Source organism: Pleurodeles waltl, chromosome 10 (assembly GCF_031143425.1).
Source record: "Pleurodeles waltl isolate 20211129_DDA chromosome 10, aPleWal1.hap1.20221129, whole genome shotgun sequence".
Classification (NCBI taxonomy): Eukaryota; Metazoa; Chordata; class Amphibia; order Caudata; family Salamandridae; genus Pleurodeles; species Pleurodeles waltl.
Window position 1 is genome coordinate 964716692 of NC_090449.1, and position 22726 is coordinate 964739417.

A 22726-nucleotide genomic window follows, 5' to 3' on the forward strand; every position below is an offset into this window, starting at 1 on the left:
TAAAGCATTTAATATCAACAAAACAGTAAATAGGTAAACCACAACACCCAATACAAATCTAACACCAATTTATAAACATGGGAAATATTTGTATCTTTAAAATGACACCAGAATGACAAAAATCCAATGAAGGAAATCGGAGATATGAAAACCAAAAGCGCCAACCGCGGACATCTGGTCGTGCTCGACCCTGGCAAGTCAAAATTTGAGATTGACCGCAGTGGAGCCCTGCTTGGAGACACTGTGTGTGAGGCCTCAGTTAAAGTTTTACCTTTACACGTAAAACATTTCTTGGAGCTTTTCTTCGACCAGTGAAAAGTCAAAAGTTGAGGTCGACAGCAATGGAGCCCTTCTCAGATACACTGTGCCGGAGGCCTGGGCCAAGCTTTTACCTTCACACTTAGAAACTTTTCTGGAGCTTTTCTTCCCCGACGTTGGACAATCCTCCTCAGCAAGCTGATTTTGATGCAACATCGTTGGATTGCCTTTCCATGAGCCCCCGGTCAAATCCTGGATAACTTGGGCTCTGGAGCCTCACAGCGGAATGCACTTGAAATTCAGGTTGGATTGCGGTTGATGGTGGCCAGCTTCACACTTGACATCGGGTCTGTCCACTTCTGGAGCTTTTTTTCAAAGTTGTTCCAAACTTCTTGATCATCTTCCAGAAGCACTTTTTGGGTCATCAAAGTGTCCACAAACTTGCTCCAAGGTTCCAGAAGCTAAAAGTTGCTCTTTGGAAGTTGAGACTTCAGTTCCCAGAGTGCACCTGGTCAAAATCCTTAAATGGCTACTCGCCAGCTGGGCTATTCTTGCAGGACTTGATGCAGGGGACTCTGGTTAGCTTCTTTGAACTTGTAGCTTACATGGAGTCCACTCCTGGAGTTGCAGAAGCAAGGCAAAGCCATTTTCTTGATGAAGCCCAAAGTGTGCAGCTGGTGCAGTCCTTCTGATTGCAGGATCCAGGTGGAGTCAGGAATCGAGCAGGGCAGTCCTTCTTCTATTTAGCTCATCTTTGTTAAAAATAAGACTTTATTATTTTAAAATAAAGTCTCTCCATGTTAGCCAATGAGGCCTATTGACTACAATGGGGAAAATTAATTTGACTGTTTTTCCCTCACCCAGGCTTATAAAACATCTTTTAGAAAGTCCCTTCTTATATTTACACTGCACCCAATCCCGGGGGCACTTAGGGCAGACCTTAGGGGTGACATATGTGAAAATAAGGTAGTTTTGGACTTTGGAAGTACTTTAAATTCCAAAGTCGAATTTGGGGTTAACCTTAACTTAGGAGCAGCCAGCAATGCAGGCCAGCCTTTAAAATGACACCAGGGACCACAGCAGTGTACCCTGGGGTGCCTTATCTATCCTGTGTTCCCTAAACCTATATGTCCTACAATATACTAGGGACTTATAGGTAGGTTCTCAGAGCCAATTATAATTATGCCTAATTTCCATATACCATTTTACACAATGCACTGGCCCCGGGACAAGTTAGCAGTGCATGTGGCACAGTTAGAGTCAGTAAACACCAGTTTCAGTCCTAAAGATTTGGGGTGTGATCAGGCAAAAAAAAGTACGACTTTCTCACAAGGATCCATGCCTTTAATAGCTTTCATTATTAAATTATTAATAATGCCATATAGGCAATTATCTGGTCACACCACAATCTACATAAATATTAGCATGGGTAATAACATTCTGATTTCTGTAGAGTAATGTAAATTGAATGACAGAGAACTGCCTATACCTAAATCATATTCTCGATTCATCTAGACTCTTCACATAACCAGATATGTTCCTCGTCTCTCTTCCTTGAGCAAATGTAACCATTGGAATGGGAAAATTAATTTATAAACCAAGCACATTTGCCTTGAATGTTTATTGTGCATTGCTTTATGGCATTTCTATATTCAGACACCTCTACATTATGCCATAATTCCCCTCCAAATGGTAAATTTGCATCTTTTTATTTTCCCTACGCAAAACTTGAAACTCTTGAAGAGGCTTTTGGATTCAAGTCGATGTCTAGCTGAAACTTTCTATAGCCATTGATTGCCTATTATGCAATATTAAGAGGTGCAAAACAAAGACTTGGAGAACCACATTTTTTATCCTTAAGATTTCTAATAAACAAAAAGCAACTAGCAAGTCGGTGTTTCCCATTCATACACTTTGATTCACAACACATTTCAGATATCTCGGCAAATTTTCTGATCCTGGCCGGGAATAAAATAGGATTCTTTGGATTAGGTAGTAATTATGCTGTATTTAATCTACATAACAAGACTCTCATTCACTGCCTCTGATATAAATAGTGAAATAGTCTCTGCCTTATGAAATAGCACAGCAAATCGACTGCTGCAAACAGTCCTATGTTTAAGACTTGCGTTACGAAAATCTACTGTACTAGCTTTAATTCTTTTGCAGCATTAAAAGCTAGAAAGTCCAATTGGATGAAGATTGCCTACCTCTAATTTAGTAAACAGTGTATGATTCTAAAGTGTGGTGTACCATAAACTGATATGGATTAAAGGGTTTTTGCATCTAATTTAACACTTTGGCCCTCATTTTGACCACCAGGGTTGATGTGGCGGTATCACCGCCAAGAGGCTAGCGGTGTATACCGCCACATTATGAGTGTGGCGGGTTGGCTGCTGCCATCCTGCAACATCACCACTCATACGCCATGGCGGTATGACCCGCCGGGCAGGAGATGTTCATCTCCGACCCGGCAGCCCACAGATTATCGCTGGCGGTATTATGAGCCGGCCTATCACCATTGTTTCCATGGCGGTAGCAACGCCTACCAGTGACAGGGAAGGAATTCACTGTCACCGGAGACGGCTCCCGCACCACCCCCCAGCAAGCACCTAACACCCCCACCCAACCCCTATCCAAACGCACCCTCCCACCCCATCCAAACTCACCCTTCCCCTGATGCAAACACACACCCCTTCACCCCCTCCGATCCATTCACTCACACCCCCACCCCCCACATTCACACATGCACTCGTAGACACACATACACTCACACTCATCCATACACGCATTCACTCATACATACTCACACACATTCAGGCATGCATACACACAGACATCCAAACATGCATACTCACACACATACACACTGACATGCAGACACGCACTTACTTCAACATTCATACATGCATTGACTCACACAAATACAACCACGCATACACCACAACACTCACGTTCACACATGCACACACACATTCATACACACACGCAGACACCACACACTCACACACAACACCACCCACCCTTCCCCTGTCGGACGATCACCTTACCTCCTCCAGGGAGAAGGTCGTCTGGCAGGGAACGGGAAGGGGCGCTGCTACCGGCAGCAGCGTCCCGCCAGCAGGACACCACCAGGCCGTATTAAAGGTCTAAATACAGCTGGCAGTGTCCTACTGGCAGGGCAGTGCCAGTGGTAGCACTGCCAGGACGTCACCGTCTGCCAGCATGGCTACTGCGGATTTCCGCCTTAAGAGTGGCAGAAGTCCGGCAGTGTCCATAATCTGGGAGACAGATGGTCGCCTTGGCTGCGGTATGTTGGCGCCCGTGGCATTGGTGGAATTTGAAGAATACTGCCAATGTCATAATGACCCCCTTTGTGTTTCTGGTAGCATGTTAAAGAAGTTTTGGGATTATCTTTATGAGGTAAAAAGGATGCCACAAGGCTAATACAGTAAAATGTTGGTCTTTCCAGGGGAATATTCTCATAGTTGTGTTGCATCAAGATTGTGAAGTCTGGCCAGCTTTTGAATCCATTGCAGGGAATTCCACAAGGTAGCAGTTACTTGATAATTTCATATATTACATAGTTTATCTGGGCAGTCTCTGCACCAATTCCTTTTCCATTTCTTACATTTTAGAGCCATAATTAGCTCTTCTGTGTCTTGTTGAAGCAAGCTTGGAGTTTCAGAATCCACGGAATTGTATCACTTTACAATCCTGATTTCTATTCCGTGCTTCATAGAATGTTGAACAATACATTTTAATCTTTATAAAACAATTGGCAAACATCATATTAATAAATGTTATTTACTTATTGCCTTCCTTTTTCTCAGGCTTACCACCATTATTTTTACAACATCACTTCATATTCATACTCTGGGCCTCATTACGAGTTTGGCAGGCGGCGGAGGCCGCCCAACAAACTCGATATGTCGGAAGACTGCCAATTCTGTTTTCTGCCCACTGGCTTTATTATGAGTTTCTCGCTGGGCCAGCTGGCGGCAGTGTTGGGGAGTTTCAGGCAGTGAAAAGCATGACAGGGCTGCCCCTGGGGCCCCTGCACTGCCCATGGCAGTGCCAGTGGTCGGACCGTGGCGCTTTCGCCACGGTCATAATGTGGCTGTTGGACTGCCGGATAGGTGGCAGTCTGATAGTCACCGCGAGTCTGGCGGTCCTAGAACGGCCAGACTCGTATCAAGGGCCTCTGGGATCTGATTACCTTGCAAAATTGTTTATATATTTTCCTACAGTAAATCCTTTACCAGAAAAATGTTCCCACATTGTTTAAGATCTACTCTTAATGTCAACTGTGGACATGTTGATTTTCGAGTTCCTTTATTATTAGCTGGCAAATACATTTTGAAAGCCTTATATACATCACAGCCTCAGTTATGAGTGGCTGTAAATGCAAAATCTGGAAAATCACAAGGATTAAAAAATTTTGAGAAATAGGGGGTTATTCTAACTTTGGAGGAGGTGTTAATCCGTCCCAAAAGTGACGGAAAAGTGACGGATTTACCACCAGCCGTATTACGAGTCCATTATATCCTATGGAACTCGTAATACGGCTGGTGGTATATCCGTCACTTTACCGTCACTTTTGGGACGGATTAACACTCCTCCAAAGTTAGAATAACCCCCATAGTGTGTGGAAATCTGAGTTTCCATGCCACTTTCTGAATAGTTTCTCACAGTCTTTCACAAGGAGATTTTGGCTGCTTTTAACTGAAATCTCCTCTGAAAACCCAAAATGTGTGTTTCTGATATGCCTGATAGCTGCTGCTGAGATCCTGATAAGAGTTGGTGTAGATCCTGGAACAAAATCCAGAGATTATTATGTGCTCACCCATTGTTGGATTCCAGCATGTCTGTAATAGTAGTAATCTCTTGTTTTTCAAATCTGGGTTGATGTTTCCTTGGATCTAATCATGGGCATTGATTTACCAAAATGTCAAGTGTAGCAGACATGATATTACTCACTGTTAGACCTGTTAGCCTTAGGGTGGACTTCACCCAAACTTTATGCCTTCCTCCTGTTTTTTCTGAATTCAGTTTTGTTGATTTTAGGACTCTGTGTGGTTTACCACTGTTAACCAATGTGAAAGTACTTGTTCTCTCTACTTTAAACCATGGTGGAACTGGCGTACACCCAATTGGCACATTTAAATTACTTGCAAGACCTTAGTAAAGTGGCACTACTTATACCCAGGGCCTATAAATAAATGCTTCTAGTGGCCCATTAAACATGTCTCAGGCCTGATAATGCAGCCTGTTTGTGCAGTTTTAAACTGCCATTTCAACCTGGCAAAATAAACCTTTGGCCAGGCTAAAATCATAATTTTTAATACATATGTCACCCCTAGGGTAGGACCTAAACAGCCCATAGGGCAGGGTGCAATTTATTTAAAAAGTTGGACATGTACTTTTAAGTTTTACATGTCTTGTTTGTCAAAACAATCTTAAATTGATGTTTCAGCTCTGAACGGCCTGCCCCTTCCATAGGATAACACTGTGTTACCTTATTACATTTAACAAGTGATAACTTTCAATACAGAGCAGGTAGGAAAGATGAGTTTGATCTCTAAAGAATTGTAATTTAAAACCCTCATTAATGGTAAAGATGGATTTTAAATCACAATTCTGAAAATGTTGCTCTTAGAACGTTGGCTCTTTCTTATCCCAACATTTTGGTGCCTGCAGCCTGTATCCTGGGTCACATGACTAAGTGTAGCTGGCAGTTGGTCTTTGTGTATTGCTCCCAGGCAGTGAAACAAAGGGGGGGGGGTATGTGTTGGCAGGACTTGATAGGGGGAGGAGATGTCACCTACCACACTTGCACATCACAAAGGCTCTGCCTCAGCACACTCACAAAGGGTGTTACACTAGTTTTTTTGTGCCCCAGAAAGGTTTGGGCCAGGGCAGGGAGTCAGGGAATTCGAAACACCTTTGAGGCTTGAAACCTCCCGAACCTTATCCTATTTCAAAGATGGCATCAAGTATAAATATTCTACCCTGATACCCAACTCTTCAGTACACCTTTAGACCTGTGGAAGACTCAGAAGGACTGGTGTGCTGCTATGGTGCAAGAACGACTCCTATGCTGTTGCCCTTTACTCTGCTACCCTGCTGCCTAAATAAGAAGGACCCAACTTGCATTTTGAAACCCACGACCAACTGAGTGACTCCAAGGATTAGTTGTCTGGCCTCCTGATCAGAGCCTCAGGGACATACAGGACTCTTCCCACCTTGAACCCAGCCTTTGGACTCTTCCTGCTGTGAGTCTTGCCCCTCAGGGCAATGACACAGTGTGGTGATCTTGCAGACTCACATCAGAAATGGTGCTGTATGACTCATCCCAACGCAGGACCCCACAGCTTTTTGGAACCACAGCTGCTTGATGTCTCCTCAACACATGATCTTGCATGACATCCTGCAGCACCACAGGACTGCTGCTGCACATCCCAGATTCAGGACTTTGCATTGCAACCTGACTCACCATTAAATGACACATCCTCGATGCAGGTCCTCACAATGCTCTGAAACCAGGATTTAAAGTACTTTGTTCAGCGAGTCTAATTAGGTCCCTATATCTGGTCCATGCCCAATCATGGTCATCCTTACCTTTGGACTATGTCATTGTCCGACGCAACCAGATAACCACTGTGGGCTCTTGTGCATTTAAGCACTATTTTTCTTCCCAAACTCGAAAAGCTTTAAAATTGCATAAATCCTGTTCTGCTAATTGGACCATTCTTGTTTTGGTGTGAAATTTGTTATTACATGTAACTTTTTGTTTCTTAATCGGTGTGGGATTTTTGTTGTGTTTTCACATTTTTTCTGTTTGTGTGCTGCATAAGTACTTTACGCATTGCCTCCAAGTTAGGTCTGACTGATTTTGTGCCAAGCTACCAGAGGGTTAAGCACAGATTAATTTGGGGTTTAATTGCCTTTCACTCTGACAAGAATTATGGTGCCGCTTGATTAGGGTATCCCTCCCTGAACAAGTTACCCAATTTCCTAGACATACCCTTTGACCCTAATAACATCACGCGTTGTGACATGATATGAGTATTGACGGATGATGTCCTATGACCTGGTTGCATGTGATCTTCAGCCCCACTCACCATATATAAAAAGTGCTCTCTCAGCTAATTTGTAAGATGATGAAATTAGCAAAATATTAGGAAAGCAAGTAAAAAAAACAATATTAGCCAGGGGTGGGGGTATTACATTATGGGGGTCATTTTGACCCTGGCGGTCTTGGACCGCCAGGGCGCAGAATGACGGAAGCACCGCCAACAGGCTGGCGGTGCTTCCAAGCCCATTCTGACCGCAGCGGTAAAGCCGTGGTCGGAAAACCGGGACCGGCGGTTTCCTGCCGTTTTTGCCCCGGCTGGGCGAATCCGCCAGGGCAGCGCTGCAAGCAGCGCTGCCCTGGGGATTCTGACCCCCTTACCGCCAGCCTGTTTCTGGCGGTTTTCACCGCCAGGAAGAGGCTGGCGGTAAGGGGTGTCCTGGGGCCCCTGGGGGCCCCTGCACTGCCCATGCCCCTGGCATGGGCAGTGCAGGGGTCCCCTAACAGGGCCCCGTCTAGCTTTTCACTGTCTGCCTAGCAGACAGTGAAAAGCGCGACGGGTGCAATTGCACCCGTCGCACGGCCGCAACACCGCCGGCTCCATTCGGAGCCGGCTTCTGTGTTGCGGCCTCATTCCCGCTGGGCCGGCGGGCGCTAACTTGGTTAGCGCCCGCTGGCCCAGCGGGAATGTTGGAATCCCGGCAGCGGTCTTTTGGCCGCATGGCGGCCGATTGGCGGTTCCCGCCTGGTGGAATGACCGCCAATATGCCAAAGGTGCAGCCAAAAAATGCAATGGGCAATTTTCTAAGCAAAATGTACCATAGAAAAAACTCTATTGTGCAGGTGTTTTTTTAAGACCTGTTGAGGTGTGTATCCCACATTTTGCATACTGTTTCACGGAGCGTAAGTTTTAGATTCTTTATACTTCAGGGTGGTGTAATTTATTGAAGCTACTTACTCTGACTATTTGTAAAGGTTTTGCTGCACTGCAGTTCTTTGAATTTGAACTGGTGTTATTTGTTTGCGTTTTTAGAGTGTAAATGAGACAGCTGCAATTCCTTGAATAAAGATTAGTGCAAGCACCCTTTTGCTTTCCATTCTTCAATGCTCTGAAACAATTACAACAAATACAATGTAAGAGTGATGCGAGGGTGAGAAAACTGCAGACTGGGGTCATATTTGCCAAAGAAATGTTCCAGTCGTTCTTTCTCATTTTGGCCCTTTTAGGGGTGACCAGGACAGCGCCAGGGGTTGCAAAGGTTTTTTAGGAGTCACAGCTGCGACCCCTGATAACCTCTAAATGATGTCCCTGGATCCAATGGCAACTTCACATTTACCAGGGAGTGATTCAACAGAGCTTTGGGGTTTATGTAAGATTAAATAACCATGCACGGATTGCCCTTGATAACTTATTCAATAATCACTGTCTTGAGAGATCATGTTTTTTTTTTAGCTTGTTAGGGTTTTTTAGCGTTTTCCCAAACTTTTGGACATCATTGTTAACCATGATTTTAAACCTGACCCTCCAAAAATACACAAAACAATGCTCTTCCCGTGTTTACAAAGTATATTATGGTTTATTTCTATGTAGTTGTGACATACATATTTCAATTAATGGAGACATTTTGGGCCTCATTATGACCTTGCCGGTCACGGCGGTGTTCTGACTGCCACATTATGGCCATGGCGGTTGCACCTTGGTGGGACCGCCAGCACTGCCAGTTTTCCTCCACAGGAGGGACTGGCGGCGCTGGTGGTCCTAATCCAACAGGGCAGTGATGCACATGCACTGCCCCGGGGATCACGAATCTCCTCTCCACCAACTTTTACATGGCAGTAACACTGCCATGTAAAGGCTGGCAGAGATGGGCTGCAGGGAGCCCCAGGAGGGCCCCCGCACTGCCCATGCACTTGGCATGAGCAGTGCGGGGCCCCCCATGGGCAGCCCATTGCACTGTTCATTGTCTGCTTTGCAGACAGTGTACAGCGTGATAGGTGCTGGTGCACCCTACGCACTGCAGCATTGCTCAATTATGAGCCGGCGTCAATGTTGTAGTCTGTTTCTCATTGGGCCAGCGGGCAGAAACATTGTTTCCCGCTGGGCCAGTAGGGCAGAAACACTGTTTCCATCCGCTGACTCAGTGGGAAATTCCTAATGGGGCCTGCAGGAAGGTGGCCGCACTGCTGGCAACCTGACCGCGGGTGTTTGGCAGATGGCATTTTCTGTAAGCCAAACTCATAATGACCCTCTAAGTGTGATATACATTTTAGTCCTGTTGGTACTGTGTTCATTATACTTCTCGCAGACAATGCTAAGCATAATCCTTGTATACTGTACATGTGTCTATCTCACTCACCCAAGCTCTAGGTCTCTATTTGTCCAGCCCTGGAAAAGAGATGTTCACCACCAACACCCCAGAAATAAATGGAGTAAACTTTTCAGTGCATTTTCAATGTTAAAAACAGAACATTTGCAGGTAACTTGCTGTCAGTAGACAAAACAAATGGCTAGTTATGCTAGAGGGAAGTCCTAACTCTATCAGTTATCCGTATTGAATGTGACTCAAATGCTATGGGCTCACCTTGATTATGTGCATCCTATATAATATCCAAATTTATAAATAAGACCTTTGCTCTGATCCTTTTGGAGGAAGTAACTAATCTTTTGCCAGTTTCCTTTGATATTAATTGAAAACATGTCTTGTACTGCAAAACATGATTCAAATTTTCTAACAAAGATTAAATAATTCAATTTCCAATTGGGTCTCCCCCCTATCATCATAAATGTCAATTTTTTTATAACAGGCATTCCCCTTACTGGAATTACACAGCTTATATTAAGGACCTTTTCCATTCATTCCTCCTTTTTCAGTAAGTCTTACACCTCCAATTCTGCTGTTTGATCAATAAAAGTCCATAAGGAAGGTTGTTTTCTACCTCTTTTCTGTCTTTCTTGCTAACTTAGCTCACCAGTGGCAATCTTCGGGAACAGGCAGTTGGCCACATGATTTGGTTTGTAGTGGAAGTTCTTCTTGGTTACTTTGTGGCCTGGGTCTGCTTGTTTCAAGCACCCTCTGTTATGTCTCTGAGGTCTGTTGAAGGTCCTCTCTGTGCTTCACCTTCTGGGGTTGTGGACCTTTCAGGTTTCCCACTCGGAGCCCTCTGCTTTGTGTTTATTGTGGTCTGCATCTCAGCTTGCTTTCTTTGGTTCCCTGCTCCACTGCAACTGTGGCTTTGTGTATTTTGGGCCACTTCCCTTCTGCAGTTGCCATCTTGATGTTGCTCAGTTGTTGGAACAATGTTGGGCATGGAATTGCACTGGTGTGGGCCCTGGGTATTGGCTACTACTCCTTGCCTAGATCCTGCTCGGGTGCTAAGCATGGTGTGAACCTTTCCATGTTTGTGGTTTGCCTTGCACATCTCTAGTTGTTGCTGTTGCTATGAGCACATTGATGAGAGTCTGGTTCTTATGGCCATTGTTGCTGGGTGCACAGTAGAGTAGATAAAAGTAAGTCATACAAGGTGTCCCTTCTTGCACATAAACAATCATTCGATAATGATGATTTGCTCCTTCTATGTGTGCTGCATTCTGCACACATAGAAGTGCCAAATCACCATTGTAAATTATTTATGTGCAGGAAGGGACTTGTTCCTCCACATAAAAAATCATTCCCTTCAATGCAGACACCCTTGCACTATGGTGCAAGGATGGCTGGGTTGGCAGCTAAATTTAGCACCAGTGCTAGGGGAAACACGGGGTTCCCAGTATTTTTGTAAATACGGTGCATCCCTACATTTCAAAACTGACACAGTGTGGCAGTGTGAATTTTGGCATAGCGCTGTGCTGTGCCAGTTCCTTGTAAATCTGGCCTACAATTTCTCCGAGTTAATGTATGTGTTACAGACAGCACAGCCTGGAAACAAAGTCAATGACTGCTGACCGTTTTCATCTCATGCTGTCTCAAGTTCATGTATTATCTCAGAAGAAATGGGAATTTTACTCTATAAACTTGAGTTCAAACAGGGAAAACAAGCGTTCAGATATGTGCTGTGGCAGCGCAACTGTTCATGAGACAGCCAAAACCTCCTGTAGGTTGCTCAGCATAACATTATAAACAAGGGACAACAAACACTCTCCTTAAAAAGAGTAAATGTAGCAATTTCACAACTAAGCAAGTCTTAATTCTCCAGTAAAAGGCACATCACCACCCTCGTTGTATGCTTTTCACTTTACTGAATACTGTGGTACTGCTACTGCAACAGAAGTTGTAGCACTGTATTACAAAACAAATTTATGAAACAAGAGGCAGTAAAAAAAATAATTGCTTACAAAAATAACAAATTAGAAATTCATTGATAATTCATTCATTGATAATCTCCCTAAACAACCTAAAATTGCCTTTTCCCACTAATGGGCAATTATCTCAGTGAAGCTCTTCTGTAGGTTTTACCTCAAAAGTTCTTTTTGAATGAGGACCAAGCTGTGTACACCACAATTTTGTTTAACTCTGTACAATTCAGTTCGGACTTTTTATATACTTTTTGTACTGCTTCAAGCCTTTTCAGGCTATTATACTGTTTTCAATGTTTTTAAAATAGTAGCCGCTGTATCTTGTGGTGTAAGCCTTCTGATGCTATGTTTTTCCACATGAATTTTAGCCCATCCCCATATTTCCTTGAAGACATTTGAAAGGTCCTCATTTTAAATTGACCATAGTAATGAAGAAATAATGTCACACCTGGTACTGCCAACCCACTATGTACATCCCCACAGAACACTACTCAGGTGCAGTATAACCTAGTCATTCTATCATTTGTGCTGAGAATAGACAGTATGAATTAGGGGTGGGCGGTAAACTCCACTCCATCAGTGGAGTTTGCAGAGTTTAGCTTCTCATCGCTCCACTTGGAGCATAAAGTTTGGCAAAACTGTTGCCACTCGTCATATGGTGGAGTTTACCAGCCACCTCTAATTCGAGAGTAGAGATTACAAGAAAGTACATGTGCAGCATGCACTGTTCATTTTGTGTCTGTGGGATGGCACTGTCATTCATGACAGTGGGCACTCTCTGTACTGGGTTGCATTGCTTTTTGCCACCTCCTATGAGTTTGCTGAACAATGAGCATGCAGTTGCAATGCAAGCTTTATTAAAGGGGTGAGCGATTGTAAGAGTCTGGCTCCATGGGATATTTCAACCTCACCTCACAGCTGGGCTGTTATTGGTAGACTGTATGTGACATCAGTATAGGTGTGCAGCGGGGAGCTGTGAGGAGCTGTGGCTGTTCAGTACGGGTAAGGTAATGGTCCTGGGAGAGGCAGGAGCTCGGGAGAGTGGGACACAGGAGTAGTCCTCGGAGCACGCCGGCAGCTCAGGAGGACACACACCAGGATTGGGAGCCCAGAACACCCTGGGCAGGAAGTCAAATACACTAAGGCTGCAGCTCTCTGTGACCAGCTGCCACCTCCTCTTGGCACCAGTACATGTGTGATGATTGTGCAGCAGCAGCAACAGCCACACAGAGGGCTTCACGGAGGCAAACTCACAGCTTCCAGCAACTAGTAACAGGCCAAGCATAGACATTTATCTCGGCAGCAGTGGGAGTGCTCAGGTGGACTTCTTCATGTGCTAGAGAGCTGCATGATCTGACCACAATGTGATGTATGAGTGCTATGCACCACCGTGTGCCTGTCCTGTGCATAGTGAAGACAGGCTGCATGGCTCATTCATCGGGTTTGTGTTCAACTCCCTGCATGTGTAATTTGAAAGGAAAGGGCATCTTTGCATAAGTCCAACTATGTTCCATTTTTTGGGTAAAATGTGTAATAGGTGAACCGGTGGAAACCCACAACAATGTAGAAAGCGGTACAGCGCTAAGCATGGAACGCTGTAGAGCTGCTGTGTTCTGATAAGTTGACACCTGAGACCCATAACTGGGGTCTTTCGCTCCCTTGCATGTATGTCATGGGCTGGAGGTCAAGCAGGATCATTCCCCTGCAGAAATCTAGGGGTGGGTGTAACTTTGCAGAATCTCACAGAGTTTTTATGTGACTCTGCATAAGTATGAAAGAGTGAAACACCGCAAGTTCCACCCACCCCTAGTATAATGCGAAAGACAGAGAAAACATGGTTTTCAACTGAGAGTTGGTATGAAACTATGAGATCGCAAAGTTATAGAGCTCTTTTGCTGCACAACAATAATATTGAATGATTCTCAAGAGGAGGGTATGTAGATTACTGAGGAGGCCAATTTATGTTGTCAAAGGCAAATCTTCTATTCTTAGACTATGATAATAATGAATAAATATTGCAGGTGTGCGTAGTGAGAAAAACACTTTACCAGGTTAAAGAAACATCCAAAGGTATCACATGCCAAATATGATTTGAACATACGTTTAGTGATCCGTCAGACTAGGATCATTAACATTTCATTCCTTGTGATATTTTGATGGGTTCACAATTTGAACTCCTTTCACAAATTTATTCAGATATGTTAACATTCTGTTAATATGGAAAAATTCCAAAAGATACAGATCTCTCATTTCGTGAAGGGTTTACTTTTTTACATAAAATAATTCAAAGGTTAGTGGTTAATGCCTACCCACTTGTTCAAAGAATTTCACTCACAAAACTAAACTGTTCACATTCTGAGATCACCTAAGTGTGGGCTATGACATTACACAAAAGAAAACAGTTGTAATTTTATTGACTGTGATAGCCATTGTTTATAAATATTGTGATACAGTACTGAGGAAGTTGATCATTGAAAAACGCTAGACTGCCCTATTTAAACAGCTTTAATGGAGTTAACATCTCAGTGCTGTATTGCCTCCTCATTTATTTTGTGCTCAGAAAAGGAAATAATCATAGGAAATAACCACAAGAATTGTTTATCCCAACACTCCAAACACTTTTTCAGTGTGCGCATTTCATCAGTATTTATCAGAAAGTGGTAGGAATTATAGCACCAATTATGTCAGCAAGTGTATTTTGATTTCAACAGAAACAGGTGTTTCCATTCTCATCAGAAGTGGTACATAATTCAAAATGAGGGTCTAAGTTATTATTATATATATAGTCATTCCAAGGCTGTGGTTCCCAAACATTTGCAAAGTTGAAGCTGTGAACACAGACATTTCAATTGTTTCATTTCAGTTCAGAATGTACTTTTCTAGCAATATATGACTAATAAAGTCGTTTGTATGCATGAAAATACCGATCGTTGTCACATAAATGTGAATCAGAAAGAAACTAACAAGTTATAGTTATACAAATAATATATTTAATGTTATAATTTGGTGCAGGAACCTCCTTAGTTGTGTGCCATCTTTACCCAGAAACTCTGACAGTCTTGGATAATTGTTTAGCAATTCCTAAGATTCACTATTTATTTGTTTTTTTTATGTTTTACATTTTCATTTTGAAAGTCGTTTTTCCTTTTAATATTTTGCATTGATGTGAATCTGCTCTAAATAATTGAGGACAGTGACGCTTTCTGAATATATGAAGTACACTATCATTCCTGTGGTCAAGAAAAAATTCTAATTTACCAATGTTCAAGTTAGCACAAAATCCCTAAGGGAAGGGGCACTCAGAGGGTTCCTACCTTTCCTTTCCAATAGGAAATGTGTCCTATGGTTTTAATACTAATGATTTGTTATTATTAAAATTAATCGCATATGTTCCTATTCACAAAGCTATTTGCACATGGAAGTCCTACTTACATGTGTAACTTTTTTTATAAGTGTAAAAAAGTTTGTTTTTCACAGATGTCAGACATACTCCTATGAATGGATTTACTCACACAAATTTGTCGGTGTGAGAAAATCTATGGCTGGAGTGTGGTCATTCTTAGATATGGATGGGTATTTGAAGCAATTTTCTGAACTTCTACCACCATGGAGAAGGTTGAAAAGCATTTTCTCCTGTCAACAAGATGGATAAATAATTTTCCAGCTTGGAAAAGAAACATACCCCACATTGCTGGAGTGTAAGAAGAGGGCTTTGTCCAGGGAAAATATATTCCCCATATATTCCCCATGAAGAAAAAAAGAAAAATATTAGCAGGTGAGTTTGTTCCCCTCAATTTATTTTTCACTGAAAACAACCATCTGCAGAGTCAATAGATTTAATTTTCTTAAATATGCAGTGACAAAGGCAATTGCTGTAGCTTCTTGATAAGGCAAATGTTTGGTAATAGTTGGGCATATTTTTGTAAGCTGCTTCCAGCTATCCTAGGGAGAAAGTTGTGAATAAGGTTCCTATGCTGAACAGAATACATCAGCAGCATTAATCTATAGCTTCAAAAAGTAGTGTTATAAAAAAGAGTAAGATGATAAAGTTTGTATTGTAGGTGGTAAATTTAGAAGGAATAAGCAGTTCATTGCAATTTTGCATGGTAGATAATTTTCACGATGGCCATTATTTTTGGTGCACCTGTAAGAAAACGGATGTACTTCCCAAGAAAAAAAGCCCTTTACTGTCAGTTAAATATCACATCAATAAAGTAAATTCATCTAAGGACATACACAGACTTTGAATTACAAGATACTAGTCATGCTGCTTCTGCAGGTCTACTGGGTTTGTTACCAAATGCACATTGTAACAATCCATAAAGTGCAGTGGCCTTTGTGGAATAGCCCATCCAAATAAAGGCAAAATATGAAAACCACATAAAAGCCAATTGCAACTGTATTGATCAAAACTACACTTTCTTTATACCACTTCTTATATGTACTATTATTATGCATGGAGATCTGCCACTTATTCAGGTTTATTGACATGACCTGGAAACGTTTTGTGAATTCCTAGCAGTCTAAAATATGCACCTACCTTCTGTAAACCTGATTGACAAGGTTTTCAGGACATACAGTGTTTCTTAAATGCTCTATTCTTTTTTATCCACCATATCAGATGATTGTTACCCATGCAATAGTTGTTTAGTCATATTTAGTCACCACACCTTTGTTGAACTTCTTTCAAGTTCATTTAATCTTATGACCCACATCAATAATATAGGTAAACCCAAGTGGTAATTTAAGGGACCAATTATGCAGTTATCTGTAAAATGTGCAAAGGTTTGTATACCTTTCATTCATTTTGGTATGCAAAAGCTTTACCTGGAGTTGGAATTTAAAAATACTGATTCATAGAATGATAAATTCTCATCTTTCTGACTGAATATTTCACTTTCATGCAAAAATACACTTCTATCCTAGATGTAGCTTTAGGGTGGAGATATAAGTGTTCACAAAGAATTTGTAGTGGGAAGATATTCCCTTGCATACTGAGATGCACGCTCACATCACTGATAGTTTAACTGAAGCAGCCCAGAGTCTAAAGGCTCCAGCTGCTTTCAGTGTGATCAGTGCTCAAGAGTATATCTCAGTCCCCAGAGCACCAATCTCCATGTGAAAGGTATCATTGAAAAGGTAAGACTCTCTTCTTTCTAATCAGATTCCTGTTTATCACAGGAGGCCTGTCTCACAACAGGGATCCTCCCACTAGCTACCAGGGATGTCTTCTCCAGGAGAAGCTGCTCTCCAGGCACAGTCAATTGCTCCCCCCTTTTTGTAGAAAAAAGTTATAATGGCTTAAGCGTGAACAGCACTGCAGGGGAAAAGAGGTTAACTTTGTAGCTATTCAAAAACATATTACCGTGACATTCATACCCTGGAAACACACATTTATTTCATTTTAACCAAAAGAAAATATATGTGATACCTCCATATGTAATGGTGGTCTGACTTAAGGCATTTATCCGTCTAGAAAAAAAATATGTCTCCTAAGCCTACGTCTGTGTAGAGTGTCCCCTGTGGATAATTCACAAGAATAAAAAGAGGTCTATAGGAGTAACCATAAAATGCCCTGATTTGCATAGATTTTTACAAGAAGTCTTGGAGACTTAAAAGAATCCTTTAAAAAGCACAAAATCTATGCAAATCATTTGGTAACAATAGGAAGCATACATTTTCAAAATATATAGCAACTTAGCAAACCAGACCCATAATACTTTCAAGAATAAACAGAGAGATCTTGTCTAAAGTACACATTTTACAGTGTTTGTGTCTTCATTTTTATGGGCGAGCGCAATGCGCTCCGTCCATAAAGTAATCTCTTTTTGGGCTTCAAACCACGCCCAGGTCACGTCAGTCTCTTTCATTGGTTCCTGGGCTTGCTCTTTAAAATCTGCTTGCTTTCATTTGTGAAAGGCATGCATACGTCATGCCTTTTCCGGTGTTCAGCCCGTCTACACAGCACCGGTAAACTACTGGAAACATACGAGGCTCGATGTTTTGAGCCTGGTTTCTGGACTACTTTATCTGCTCATTTTCCCCACAGCGGATTGCGCTGGGGTTTACATAGCGCGAACGCGCTCTGTTTTTTCATTTTCAATTTCAGCGAGATCGCGCTGCATTTTACATAGCGCGATCGCGCTGTGTTTTTTTTCTTTTAATTTGTGTGCAAATAAAAGTTAGGTTAGGAGTTTACAACGCAAATAGCTCCAACTCGAGCAAATGCGAGCCCCGTTACATTGAAAATGGTTGTTACTGATGGCAATCATACCAGTGTTTAATTTGTAAAAAAAGTAAGTACCAGTACCCTAGGTATGTCTGAGAAGGCTACTGTAGTTTGCACCACCGACTGCTCCTGCCTGCAGTACCAAATGCCTGTACCAGTGCTATCCACTAACCATGGCGCTCCTTCAAACGTGACAGCTTGGATGCTTTCCAGTCACCCGAAACTGTAAAAATGGCCTGGATGTGCAGGTATTATTGTTTGATGTGGGCATTTCAGATTAATCAGACAGTATGATATCGTGGTAGACTATGAAAGTGCTGTTGTTAGGAAATAGATGCCAAACACCAGAAAACACTAGCACAACTTAAACACTAAAACACATCTAGGTAACTGGTCAAAAATTACATTGCCAAACTGCGCAAAACTCACTGTGCAAGCAGTCTGCATCCATGGTTCCCCATCAATCTGCATTGGCAATGGCTTATTAGTCCTGTAGAACATAGATGAAAATATATTTAGGGAATTTTTGACAAGCTCTCTTTATGAGTCAATAAATCCAAACAAAGGTCAGAAAAAATCTTGCGAAAATATGAGAACACAAGAATTGATACTATCTAGTGCTAGAATGTGCTAAACGGTGATACAACAATAGGTCATAAGAAACAGGACAATCCTTCAAAGACATTCCGAAAATCAAATTCTAGAACATTTGCTACACAGTTATCTATAAAAACATCTTAGTGGTACTTGGTTACAACTCAACAATTGTTTTAAATGTTACACTAATGCATTTCCTGCAGAAACAATACTGATACAAATGTATACGAAATGTAGGACTAGCATGTTAAGCAAACAATTGTAACTGTATAACTGATTTTGCAGTTTACATTCTCATGGCCATGTCCCAAACAGTACAGTGGAAGTATCAGCTGTAAGGTCAGAAAACGCAACTGAAAACATGTCATGGCAATAAGATTCAATGATGCAACCTATTCTATATTCTATAGTTTAACACCTACGGTCTGATTTAGATATTGGCGGATATCCATTGGATGTAAAGGGATTTCGATTTTGGAGGACGGTATATCCATCACCATTGTGACGTAGTATCCCCTCCGCCAATATCTAAATCAGGTCCTTAATTTGTTTCCAAAATAGGCAGAGTACAAATATATAGGACAGGGGGACATTAACTAGATAAAGTACGAAAATTAGAGTCAGAATATGTAATTGACCATGACACATGCATGCCAAATGGTTTAAATGTGACAGTACAACAATCAGTAATGAACAATGTTCTTTCTAGCCTTTACCTTTGTACAGTGGACATACAACTAGTTTAAATCATAGATTTACAGTCTTCACCTGAACACTGGACACTTGAAAAATGTTCCATTGCATATTGATACACCAATGCCTTGGACATAGATTAATATTTTCCATCCACTGGGGCTTGATTGTGAGTATAAAGAAAGTTTACCAAAAGATCATAGACAAAAAGACCATTAGAAATTAAATATTAATTAGGCAAAAGCATTTACTTTCATTTGATGTGTATTAAGTGGTATTTATCGTGACAGGCGCACATCTTTGATTAAAACGATCACAATGGCACAAAAATGAACCGTTTGTTTACTAATTTTGTTTTCGAGCAGATCTACAAATTGAAAACCTGCCTCTCTGATAAAAAATGGATCTTTTAATAATGCTCACTTCACAAGTTAACATGTGAAATCTTGAGTCGGAAAAAATTTGAAAGGATTTACTCTTTTTGCCCACTTGGGCTGAGTTGATATTATAAATGTTTACTATTACTCATGAATTAATTTCCAATCCATCGGTAATACCAAACACAATAGTGGTTGGTGACTGATGAACATTAAATAATTTCCAGCTATATTGTTGATTATTATTGCTACTTGAAACAGAGCAATTCAAATTAATCACAAATTGCATTTCGATGTTGAAAAATTAATTCCAAATTGCATTTGGATTATATATATATAAATATATATATATATATATATAAATATATATATATATATATATATATATATATATATATATATATATATATATATATATATATATATCTATATATATATATATATGTACAGTAAATCACCAAAGGTGCCGGTATTCACTGGGACTATTGATGAGGTGATTCGAGCAAGGCTCCAGCTGCCCTCACAATCATAAACACACCTTCCAAAGGAAAGAATTCCTGTGCGTGCAAAAATTGGTTTATTCCAGGTCTCTCCCGACATGTTTCGGTCCAAGTGGACCTTTTTCACGGGTAACGGGAGTAAAGTTACCAAACAAATATAAACAAACTAGAAACTATGAAAGGACCAATGTAACGTCGGTAACGTGGGTGCCATCTTGGAACAGTATTTTATGAAATTCATACAAACTACCATTCATTATCTATAATAGGAAAAAGTAATGCATGTTGTCTTCCATTCTTAAATATATGTAAATCGTCATCATATAGTATGGAAGTACAATGTCTGATCTAATGCTATATGCACTACAAAGCTAAAGTCCTCATGATCCTGTAGTATGGGTAAGTTAAAATTTAACAGGAGCATGATCAGTGTTTCGTATTATACATCATAAACATAACTCTAAACAAAATTGTCCTGATCTGTCTTCCATTAAATAAAAATCATGATCACATTATTCATCCAATTATTACAATTATTATTAAAAAATATTATTATTAAATATTATATTGTGGTCATGTCAAAGGATATTTACTTAAAGGAGGGTAGAAGACAATTGGAGGATGCTACTTGCTATACCATCTCTAGAAAGTTGGAATGTAGGGAGGATGAACAAATGTATGTGGCGTTATTGACCAATTGGAGGGATAGGGTACTACTTTTAACCAAAACAGTTTTGCACAAGATATCTAGCAAAGTGGAGTTCTTCCTGCCTCCTTGAGTAAATGTCCAGTGCATATTCTATACTACACCTTGTATGCGTTTTGGCAATATGATTGTTCCTGGTGCATCTTTATCTAGAAATATGTGATAGCATGAATCCTCTTATAGAGAGGCCAATGAGACTACAATAATGAAAATCTCCACCAAACCAGAGTCCTTCCTGTTACCTAGATGACGCAAGTGCTTCTTTGTTTTGTGGAGATGTCCTCTTATTCCTCAAGAACATGCCACAACAATAGGTGGGAAATGCACAAAGGGGGCCCTTTGGTAAGTTGTCCATCATCCTGGCAAAAGGGAGAAGACCTTTGCAAATTGCTAAGTTAGACGGTGGGAGGCCAATCGGGCAGAGCTTCTGTGAGATTTGCACATTTGCATTCTCATAGAAATTTAAAGGGAGCCCCATGGACTCACCAGAAGAAGAAAAGAAAGAACCCACTCGTCACAGATACATACAGAATGCACTCCACTAGATCAACGATGCATTCAGGCTTTCAGATAATGTCTCCAATCAATGCAAATAATAGAATAGGAGGGCCATGCTGCCCCCCTCCCTGGCTGATTTTGGCACCGGGGACCTCATCCTCTGAGCCCTGGCCTTCATTCAATAAAAGAAGGGTGTGTGGCCCCCCTCCCATGGCCTATTTCAGCCCCAGGGACCCCATCCCCCAGTGGCCGGACATGTCTCCTGGATGCCCTCCAAGGTACCCATTGTGCAACTGGGCCATGGGGGGAGCCTCAAGGCCCCTGTGGTCCCAGCCAGCTCCCTGCCTCATGTTGCTATTGCACACAGGGAGCTGCTAAACATGCAGCTCCCTGTGTGCAAGAGGAATCGTTTCATCTCTTTCCCTGCCTGCATCTCTGTGGAGAGGTAAAGAAATGAAGCCTCCACTTCCAATTTGACAACTATCGCCCACTGAAAGTGGAGAGTTTGCTCTGACTTGGTGGGAGCTGTCAAAGCTCCCGTCAAGTTAGAACATACAGCTATGTCCTGAGGTGGGCACCCGGCACATAGCAGGAGCCAGCCCTGGGGGGTGGCGGTCCCCAGGCCCATGTATGGCTCCAAAAGGAGGGCCGCATGGCCCCCCTCCAGTGCTTCATTTAGCCTGGGGAGGTGGTGGATCCTGGTATGGCGGGGAAGGCTGTACTGGCCTCCCATAAAAAATAAGGCCCTCATCACAACATTGGCGGTAAAAGCCGCTTACCGCCGTGCTGAAGACCGCCACCATACCGCCGCGGCCGCGGAATTCCACCACAGCTATTATGACCCACATCACGGAATCCAACAAAATTCAGACACCCACACAAGTCCGCCACACCAAAGGTCAGTGTGAAACTGGCGAAAACAAAACCGACACCGTCACGCCAACAGAAATACGCCCACACTATCACGACACACGAATCCACGCGGCGGTCTTTCAACCGCGGTATACCATTGGCGGTACACACCGCCGCGCACAAAATACACACACATCTCCAAAACACCACCACATTGGACAATCCGAAATACACACACCTGATACACATACACACACCACTCCCACACACCCAATACAATATAAAACACACACCCCCATCACCCACAAACCCCTATGACCCAAAAAACGAACGAAGGCCAGAGAGAGACACCACCATCAACAAACGAGCATCCACAGGCACACAACACCATCACCCACACAACTTCCACACAAAAAACACCACACCCCACTACATATCACCACACTTATCACCACACACACCACCCCACACATCACCTACATCACACCATGGCACGGCAAAGACAGCCCAGGTTCTCGGAGGAGGAGCTCAGGGTCATGGTGGAGGAAATCGTCTGGGTAGGGCCACAGCTATTTGGATCACAGGTGCAGCACACCTCCATTGCAAGGAAGATGGAGCTATGGCGAAGAATAGTCGACAGGGTCAACGCA

General features: G+C 42.1%; 1 protein-coding gene across 2 annotated transcripts in view; it reads right to left on the reverse strand.

The window, feature by feature from the left end:
* DGKB (diacylglycerol kinase beta) overlaps nt 1–22726 on the reverse strand; it is a 2237541-nt gene that overhangs the window by 146318 nt on the left and 2068497 nt on the right. For both annotated transcript variants that reach the window (XM_069211796.1, XM_069211795.1), the window contains one exon: nt 18283–18343. In XM_069211796.1, coding sequence (XP_069067897.1) covers nt 18283–18343 — 61 coding nt within the window. The remainder of the gene's footprint in view (nt 1–18282; nt 18344–22726) is intronic.